The 10,291-nt window shown below is 45.1% G+C and overlaps 1 protein-coding gene across 1 annotated transcript in view; it reads right to left on the bottom strand.

Annotated features, from left to right (window-relative positions):
• Positions 1-12: 12 nt before the first annotated feature.
• Positions 13-10,291, bottom strand: part of LOC122556845 (acid sphingomyelinase-like phosphodiesterase 3b) — a 33,567-nt gene continuing 23,288 nt past the window's right edge. The window contains exons 7-8 of the mRNA XM_043704090.2: positions 8,518-8,651; positions 13-2,980 (exon numbers count right to left, since the gene is read on the bottom strand). Coding sequence (XP_043560025.2) covers positions 2,606-2,980; positions 8,518-8,651 — 509 coding nt within the window. The 3' untranslated portion in view covers positions 13-2,605. The remainder of the gene's footprint in view (positions 2,981-8,517; positions 8,652-10,291) is intronic.

Below are 10,291 nucleotides of genomic sequence, written 5' to 3'. Positions count from 1 at the left end.
GGTGTTCATGAGATTAATGCAAGATGCACCCCCTGAGTACCAACAATGTTCCCATTAGGAAACGATTAGATTAGATTACTTAGTGTGGAAACAGCCCCTTCGGCCCAAGTCCACACCGACCTGCAACCCACCCAGACCCATTCCCCTACACCTAACACTACGGGCAGTTTAGCCTGGCCAATTCACCTGACCTGCACATCTTTGGACTGTGGGAGGAAACCGGAGCACCCGGAGGAAACCCACGCAGACACGGGGAGAATGTGCAAACTCCACACAGTCAGTCGCCTGAGGTGGGAATTGAACCCGGGTCTCTGGCGCTGTGAAGCAGCAGTGCTAACCACTGTGCCACCCATTATCTTGGATGTTGCTGAGTCTTTTTGTTTGAGCTGAAAAATGTATTGCTGGAAAAGCGCAGCAGGTCAGGCAGCATCCAAGGAACAGGAGAATCAACGTTTCGGGCATAAGCCCTTCTTCAGGAATGAGGAAGGTGTGCCAAGCAGGCTAAGATAAAAGGTAGGGAGGAGGGACTTTGGGGAGGGGCATTGGGAATGCGATAGGTGGAAGGAGGTTAAGGTGAGGGTGATAGGCCGGAGAGGGGGTGGGGCAGGAGAGGTCGGGAAGAAGATTGCAGGTCAAGAAGGCGGTGCTGGGTCTGAGGGTTGGGACTGAGAAAAGGTGGGGGGAGGGGAAATGAGGAGGCTGGAGAAATCTGCATTCATCCCTTGTGGTTGGAGGGTTCCTAGGCGGAAGATGAGGCGCTCTTCCTCCAGGCGTCATGTTGCCATGGTCTGGCGATGGAGGAGGCCAAGGACCTGCATGTCCTTGGCGGAGTGGGAGGGGGAATTAGTGTTCAGCCACAGGGCGGTTGGGTTGGTTGGTGCGGGTGTCCCAGAGGTGTTCTCTGAAATGTTCCACAAGTAGGCGGCCTGTCTCCCCAATGTAGAGGAGGCCACATCGGGTGCAGCGGATGCAGTAAATGATGTGTGTGGAGGTGCAGGTGAATTTGTGACGGAAATCGAAGGATCCCTTGGGGCCTTGGAGGGAAGTGAGGGGGGAGGTGTGGGCGCAAGTTTTGCATTTTTTGCAGTTGCAGGGGAAGGTGCCGGGAGTGGAGGTTGGGTTCGAGGGGGTGTGGACCTGACGAGGGAGTGGTCTTTCCGGAACGCTGATAGGGGAGGGGAGGGAAATATATCATTTACTATAAACCGACCGACTCCCACAGCTACCTAGATTACACCTCCTCCCACCCTACCCCCTGTTAAAACGCCATCCCATTCTCCCAATTCCTTCGCCTCTGCCGCATCTGCTCCCAGGAGGACCAATACCAATACCAAACAACCCAGATGGCCTCCTTCTTCAAAGACCGCAATTTCCCCTCAGACGTGGTTGACGATGCTCTCCACCGCATCTCCTCCACTTTCCGCTCCTCCGTCTTGAACCCCGCCCCTCCAATCGCCACCAGGACAGAACCTCACTGGTCCTCATCTACCACTCCACCAACCTCCAGATACATCGTATCATCCTTCGTCATTTCCGCCACCTCCAAACAGACCCCACCACCAGGGATATATTTCCCTCCCCTCCCCTATCAGCGTTCCGGAAAGACCACTCCTTCCGCGACTCTGTAACATGACAGGATATTACAATACTATTGGTTCATGGTCATCAATACTGATCATAGCTTATGAAGGATATGTACTATTTATTGAATTCAATTGACAAACTCTGATGGTGGGGTTTGACTTCAGCCCGGAGCAATGGTTATATTGCTGGATGAATCTCACAAATCAAAATGGTTTGAACCTGGTAGTGCTCATAATATAGCGCTGGGTTTGTTGTGGCCATCCCGTATCTTCTGAGAATCTTAACAGATGTGTTCTGCATAAGATTGGAGTTTTTTAATGGCTCTCCATCACTTGATTATTCATTGGATTTGGGTGGAGTGGAGTTCACCACCTTCAGCATCTGAGAATGTTCTTCAAGGAAGATGCCAACTGGAATTGTGTTTTTTTTTTTGCAAAAAAAAAGGCTTTTATTCTAGTTCAAATCATCAAGAAAATTGAGCCTTAGTCCCATAATATTTGACAAAGTGACAGCTGCCATCTGGCTTTGTCTGGACTAAAATAGCTGATGTACAATACTGAGTCAACAGCTCCCCTGAAAGAAATACTTGAACATTTGCAGGTACATTTTATATCATCAAGAGCAGTGGCTGAATCTATGTGTTGATCTATAATTGGAAAATGACTTGAGTTCTAGGTGTGAAAATGAAGCTCATTGCTTATATATGGAATCCTGCAGTTGCATCTTTTGAGAAGACAATCTTCAGTTTTCACTCGATGTTTGAGGTGGACAAAACATCCATCGGTTCAAGAGCTGAGGCTGAAACCATCTCTGTTCGAATATTAAAGTTGGTGGTGCCTTAATGCACTGCGTATGGGGAGCTTGTATGTGAGTACAGAATTTGAACCAGTTAAAGAAGACTTTTGACCCAAAAGGTCTATCCTGTGTTAAAGCTCCATGTGACCTTTATCTCACTATTTTGCCATTAAATCAACAGTAAAATCAAAAGAAGTAATTTGCATGCTAGGAGGTAAAATTCCATTTAAGTGAAGTTGCAAGGAAAGAACATGCTGCACAACAGCACAAAAAAGCATAACAGCAAATGCATTTCATTAATTGTGGATGATCCTTCAGATTTGATACAATTTTTGTACCTTGCATAATCGACATCTCTAATTGCGCAAATGTGATCAGTCCGGCACCAGTCATCACAATCACCCAAGTCGTAACTAACTGAATTGTATTCGTAATATTTCTGCAAATAATCTTTGTCCTGGCTCAATTTATCCAGCACAGCTTGCATGGATCCAGCTGTTCCATCGTGTACTTGGAAGGCTTCTGTTAAACGGTATTCTTCTTCCCAAAGTGGAGCCTGGGTATTGGCCAAAGTTAAATTCAAATAATAGGTCACCATATCCTAAGATGGGAAAAAGCAGAGAAACAAGTTGTCTGTAAATTTTGAGTGTGGAAAAATATGTTCCATTTGTAGCACGGATACGCTACAGCTGCTGTAATGTGTCAATGCAAAATGTGCTGTGTTCAGTGAAGCTGCAGATTTCCATTCCCTTTTCTGTGCCTACTTGAGACAGCCACTGTAAGGTTAAAATTACTTCAATCATGCTGAAGAAAGAGACGTACTGTTGAAGCTTGCCATTTTGCACTCATTGGGACAACGGTAAGCATACCAAATTTCAAATAAGGCGACATTTTGTAATGTGTGGAAATTTGGGTGTTAACAGCTTGGCAGTTCATATTGATTTATGTAACTGGTTTTTGGGGAGATGATGGTCTAGTGGTATTGTCATTGGATTAGTAACCCAGACATCCAGTAAGCTTACAGAGTCATGCAGCATGGGGACAGACCCTTCGGTCCAACTAGTCCATAATCCCAAACTAAGCTAGCCCCCATCTGCCTGTTCTTAGCCTGTATCTCCAATCATTTCTTATTCATGTACTTACCCAAATATCTTGTAATTGTACCTGCATCCGCCACTTCCTCTGGAAGTTTATTTCACACACAAATGCTCTTTGTAAATAAAATTGCCTCTCATTCATTTTTTAAATCTTTCTCCTCTCAACCTTCAAAAATATGCCCCCTGGTTTTGAAATTCCAACCCCTAGGGGTGAAAATACATCTGCCAATCGTTATCTATGTCCCTCATGATTTTATAAACCTCTATAAGGTCACCCTGCAACCATGTGTGCTCCAGTGAAAAGAGTCCCAGCCTCTCCTTATAACTCAAACCCCTCATTCCTGGCAACACCCTGGTAAATCTCTTCTTAACCCTCACCAGCTTAATAATGTAGTAAGAATATCCTGTTCTGGGAACTCTAGCTTGAATCCTGTCACGGCAAATGATGGAATTTGAATTCAATAAAAAATCTGGGATGAAAAGTCTGATGATGACCAAGAGACCATTCTTGATTATTGGGAAAATCTAGTAAAAACGAAGAAAGATGCTGGAGATCACAGTGGGTCAGCAGTATCCATGAAGAGACATCAAGCTAACGTTTAGAATCTAGATGACTCTCTATCAAGAGCTGAAGAAAGTAGTGTCTGGTCTACGTGTGACTTCACAGCCATAGCAACGTGATTGACCATTAACTGGGTGGTTGGGAATGGGCAATAAATGCCAGCCAACAACTCCCCCATCCTAGGAGTGAATTTAAAAAAGTATTACTGTGGAGAAAACACCACAGACTCTCAGAATGCCCAAAGCATGGTGCATTCTCCATGGCTGTGTCTCAACCAATCAGCATCCCAAATTTCCCAGGAGGTTTTAATGTTTCTCTTGTCCCTGAGCGAACGAAACCTGACCAAGTGCCATACATTTTTCATATGTATTTTGAATAAGTTGTACTCATTTATAATGAAGTTCATTATTTTCTTTGGTCGCTGCTCTGGGTTTATGCAATTGTTACTGTGTGAATCAAGCGTTTTTAAATTACCAGACGATTCCTTCCATCCAAAGACATCCAACAACGTCAGGAAAACATTTGTGGGAATGCTTTGAAAATGTTAATCTCATTTTTATCTGGAAGTTGATTTATTGATGTCTATCTTCTTCCCCTGCCTTTTCTTGTGGTATCCATGATGTGGAGGTGCCAGTGTTGGACTGGGGTGGGCAGAGTCAGAAGTCACACAACACCGGGTTATGGTCCAACAGGTTTATTTCAAATCACTTCAGCTGATGGAGGAACAGTGCTCCGAATGCTTGTGATTTCAAATAAACCTATTGGACTATAACCTGGTGTCATGTGACTTCTGACCCTTTCTTGTGGAAGGAATAGCAATGTCTGTCATGACAAACACATCCGAACACAATGCTCCTGATCTTACATTCGTAATAATTGTGAAACTAACAATGTTCAACGCTATTATGGAATAAATGGGACTAATTTCCAATTTCTAAAGGAAACAGTAACGGAACAGTGGGCGGCACGGTGGCACAGTGGTTAGCACTGCTGCCTCACAGTGCCAGAGACCCGGGTTCAATTCCCGACTCAGGCGACTGACTGTGTGGAGTTTGCACATTCTCCCCGTGTCTGCGTGGGTTTCCTCCGGGTGCTCCAGTTTCCTCCCACAGTCCAAAGATGTGCAGGTCAGATGAATTGGCCACGCTAAATTGCCCGTAGTGTTAGGTAAGGGGTAAATGTAGGGGTGTGGGTGGGTTGCGCTTCGGCGGGTTGGTGTGGACGTGTTGGGCCGAAGGGCCTGTTTCCACACTGTAATGTAATCTATAATCTAATATGTGAAGAAATAATATAGGTCTAGAGGCAGTGCAAGATGGGGGAGAAGAATTAGCACCAATAGTTGCTGTCCAATAAAAAGAGAGGCAGACGTTGTAATATTGAATTGTTGACTTGTTGAATCTGCTAATCGCATTTGCAGCTCAATTAGACATATCCTTTTGTTTTCAGTTGCAATCACCTCTGGTTGTCTGGACTGCACGGTTCCGTTTGCGATCAGTCCACAGCTTAAAGAACATGCTGGAGAGGAAGAATGGGAGACCACCTGACAGGCAGTGCATGGGTCCCCCACGATTATCCTCCTAGTCTGTATTCGGTTCTCAGTACTGACAGTTCATCTGGGGAGTGCAGTCAGAGCCAAGGCTGTGGCTGGTTGAGTTGTGAGCACCTGGCACCTTTCTCAGTGGCCTGTTTTTGACGCCGTCTCCTTGCGATGGCTTCTGTCAGTCTGTGACTCAATGCAGCATTTTTACCAGCACGTGTAGCATCTGGCCCGCAATTCCAGTGGGGGATAGGGTGGGAGTCGAGTCCTTGAATCCAGAGCCATGGAATCAGCTGTCTTAAATTCTCTTATTTTTTTCTTTATTATATTCTGGAACGACTGTCATTCTGAACTTTATTTCTTTATTTTTCTAATTTTTTAGCCCTAAGAATTTGTATTTAATCTGTGCCTAGGTACCTTGTACCTAAGATTGTAAACTTTTCACTGTAGCTGAAAAATGTGTTGCTGGAAAAGCTTATGCCCGAAACGTCGATTCTCCTGTTCCTTGGATGCTGCCTGATCTGCTGTGCTTTTCCAGCAACACATTTTTCAGCTCTGATCTCCAGCATCTGCAGTCCTCACTTTCTCCTAACTTTTCACTGTACTCAGGTGGGTACATGTGACAGTAAAGCTAATTCACTTCAAGGTACAAGGAAGACTGGAAAAGACATAGTGACAGATGGTTCAGTCAGGGAACATATACATATTTCTGTGACTGTTACGTGAAACCAAAATGGTAGGTTGCCTCTCTGGGGGTAGGATCAAGGACGTCACTCAGCAGTTGAGAGGAGGGAGGGTGGGTGGATATCCAGCGGCAACGTCCATGTTGACTCTGACAACATATGTGGAATAATGGATGCAATCCTGCAGGCAGAATTTCAGGAGGTAGGTAGAAGATCAGGAATTGAGAAGGAGTTATCTTTGGTCTACTCCTAGTGAAGTGTAAACAAGCATGGAAATAATGGGATAAGACATGTAAATGTGCGGCTGAAAAGTTGATGATGGAGAGTTTTTGATTTTTGGCACGCTGGGACTGGGTTGGTGGGACCATGCAGATGATTGCCCCGGTCAGAGTCAGGGCTGTGTCCCTTGTGGGGCGTTGTGCTATTTTTCCTGGAAAGGATTTTGAGTAATTTAGCAGGGATGTGGGAACCCACAGGTATCGGAGATATTGTGGTGGTTCAGTGGTTAGAACCAATGCCTCCCAGCACTAGGGACCCCAGGTACGATTCTAGTCCTCAGGTGACTGTGTGGAGATTGCACGTTCTCCTGTGTCTGCATGGGTTTGCTCCAGTTTCCTTCCAAAGTCCAAGGATGTGCAGGTGGGTGGATTGGCTGTGGGGAATTGCTCGTAGCGTCCAAGGATGTGCAAGCTAGTTGGGTGGGCTAGCCATGGGAAATGCAGGGGTTACCGGGATAGGGTAGCAGGTAGGTCTATGATTAGATTAGATTAGATTCCCTACAGTATGGAAACAGGCCCTTCGGCCCAACCAGTCTACACTGTCCCTCCGAAGAGTAACCCACCCAGATCCATTTCCCTCTGACTAATGCACCTAACACTATGGGCAATTTAGCATGGCCAATTCACCTGACCTACACATCTTTGGACTGTGGGAGGAAACCGGAGCATCCGGAGGTAACCCACACAGATACAGGGAGAATGTGCAAACTCTACACAGTCACCTGACGCTGAAATCAAACCTGGGATCCTGGTGCTGTAAGGCAGCAGTGCTAACCATTGAGCCACCTCAATATCTCCAATAATGCTCTTCAGAGGGGAGGTGTAATCTTGATGGGCTGAATGGCCTGCTTTCACGCTGCACGGGATTCTATGATTCTAGATGAATTGCAAATACTGGGAGAGGTAATTAGCCTTAGAGGTCTAAATTAGCATCGTTGTGTACATATGTGAATGCATAGATTGTGGTAAATAAGACTGGTTAGTTGCAGGTACAGATTGTCAAGTGAAAATATGATGTGGGCAGGACTGGGTGTTAAATATTCCAGGATACAAGGTGTTCAACAAAGATAGAAAAAGACAAAAGTGGGGAGGGCTGCTGGTGTTAATTAAGGAGTATTGCAGTAATGGAGAAATTGGATGTCCCAGAAGGCTCAAAGATGGAATTATTTGGCTGGGAGTAAGGAGCAGGATGCTTGGTGTATTCTGTAGGTCAGCAACCAGTGGGAAGGATCAGAGGAACAAGTTTGAAAAATTGCAGCAGTTAGAGAGTAGTTATGGAGGACTTTAATGATCTGAATTTGACTGGGATAGTGGTAAAGGGCGGAGAGAGGCAAGAATATCCTACTTACCTCCATGTTTTCAGAGACAATTAGGGATGGGCATCAAATGTTGGTGTAGCCAAGAACACCCATTAAAGAGTGAAAACAGAACTAAACTTTTCCTGTTCTTGGCTCAGGGCAGGAGATCAGTGCACAAAGAAAGCCAAGGGCTTACAGGTTACAAGTGCCACCCAATAGTACCAGTGATTGTTCTCAAATTTTCTTTTAGTAGACATTAGCTGCGTGAAAACAGCAACGTTATGCTGAATTTATAGGGAGCTGCCTCTTAATCTGAACCTACCCAGTCACGTTAAAGTTCTTACAGGACAATGATTGTGCCTTGATGCCAACCTAACAAAGCACCAGGTCAGGAACAAAGAGCAGGATACCATCTTAGAAGAAATAAAAAGATGCAACTTGGGAACTAGCGATTATGGGGAAGGAATTGTCACAGGGTTCAGCTGATGCACTCATAAAACAGTAGAAGTAGCCACTGTGAATTCTTCTGAACTATTAAAGTTATGGCAGGAGTTGAGAGGAACTCTCCCTCATCTATACATTCCAGGCAGAGGTGAGGAGATCAATTTCCAGATAGCATTGTTTCAACAAACATCAAGATTACATATGCTAAGTCAGCCAGTGTGGTGTGTATGGATTCTTACCAAGATTTGCAGAGTGTGTACATCATATTGAAAGAGGCGAATCCCGGGGTTTTGTGATCCCTTCTGTAAGCCGGCTAATGTGGTTTTCCAAGGGGTTACTGCCGGAGCAATAAACATGGCACTGACGGGAGAACCTGCAATGAAATACTTCTGTCATTTTTTAGTTCGAATGCCAATCATCAACTTCACTCAAAAGCACTTTAGTATGGAGATCGACGGGAGAAAAATAAAGAGGCAATAGAGTCAGAGAGCTGTACAGCATTAAACGGACCCTTCAGTCCAACCGTCCATGCCGACCAGATATCCCAACCTCATCTAGTCCCACTTACCAGCATTTGGCCTATATCCCTTTAAGCCCTTCGTATTCGTATACCCATCCAGATGCCTTTTAAATGTTGTTATTGTACCAGCCTCCACCACATCCTCTGGCAGCTCATTCCATACACACACCACCCTTTGGGTGAAAGAGTTGCCCCTTAAGTCTCTTTTAATTTTTTCTCCTCTCACCTTAAATCTGTGTCCTCTAATTCTGAACTCCCCTACCCTGGGGAAAAGACCTTGTCTATTCACCCTATCCGTGCCCCTCATGATTTTATAAACCTCTATATGGGATGCTCTTGGGTGGGTCAGTGTGGACTTGTTGGACCAACTGGCCTTTTTCCACATTGTAGGGATTGAAGAAACAAAGATGGAGCTTGTTATGTATCGGACCAGACCAGACCCCATCAATATATATTAAGAAGGTAGCCTGAACCCTAACGTTTTCTTATTTTAAAGGCAAAGGTAATGTGTTCCAGAAGCAATTTGATTGGTCAATCTACTCAACTTTATACAAAATACTGTAGTTAAAATACAACAAAAGAAAGAAGAACTTAGAATAACAACTCTTTGGAAAACGTAACAGAATAGATTAGATTAGATTACTTACAGTGTGGAAACGATACAGTAACTATTACTAACTAACTTCCAATATAGCAACATCCCATAAACGCACCCCTTGGCAAAAAAGCAAATTACGAAAAATAGATTGGTCTCCCAGGTAACGCAGCAGCAAAGAGAAATCTCAACTTCTAGCTGTAACTGAGAGAGGGGAAAGTTAACTTATACTTCTTCAAGCCTCCAGCATCTTCTGCCCTGTTGAGTCGCCAACAACAACTACTTAATGCTAAACCTAAAAACTGAAGAAAAACTAGAAATCCTGGTCTGTGGGAACTGGTGACACCCAGCCAGACTGCTTCTATTTGTGGGCGGCACGGTGGCACAGTGGTTAGCACTACTGCCTCACAGCGCCGGAGACCCGGGTTCAATTCCCGCCTCAGGCGACTGTGTGGAGTTTACATGTTCTCCCCGTGTCTGTGTGGGTTCGGAAATAAGCCCTTCATCATGGCTAACCCACCTAGCCTGCACATCCTGGACAATTGAGTCCACCCTAACCTGCACATTTTTGGACTGTGGGAAGAAATCCGCAATTTGCCTGCCATTGCCATAGGCCCTTGGCAGATGCCAACTCCCTGGCCGTACACTCATCCCTGGAACATCTGGATACCTACATCAGGCTCCTATTCATTGACTTTAGCTCTGCCTTCAACATCACAATTCCAAAAAATCCATCTCCAAACTCTAAGACCTAGGACTCTGCCCCTCCCCTCTGCAACTGGATCCTCGTCTTCCTGACGCATTATCAGTAAGGATAGGCATCAATACCTCTTCCACAATAATCCCCAACACTGGTGCCCCGCAAGGTTGTGTACTCAGCCCTTTATTATCCTCCTTA

Source organism: Chiloscyllium plagiosum, unplaced genomic scaffold (genome assembly GCF_037043375.1).
Source record: "Chiloscyllium plagiosum isolate Xiang-an unplaced genomic scaffold, Cpla_swu_hap1 HiC_scaffold_16, whole genome shotgun sequence".
Classification (NCBI taxonomy): Eukaryota; Metazoa; Chordata; class Chondrichthyes; order Orectolobiformes; family Hemiscylliidae; genus Chiloscyllium; species Chiloscyllium plagiosum.
The sequence above is the reverse complement of the archived record's forward strand: the minus strand, read 5'-3'. Positions and strand labels throughout refer to the sequence as shown.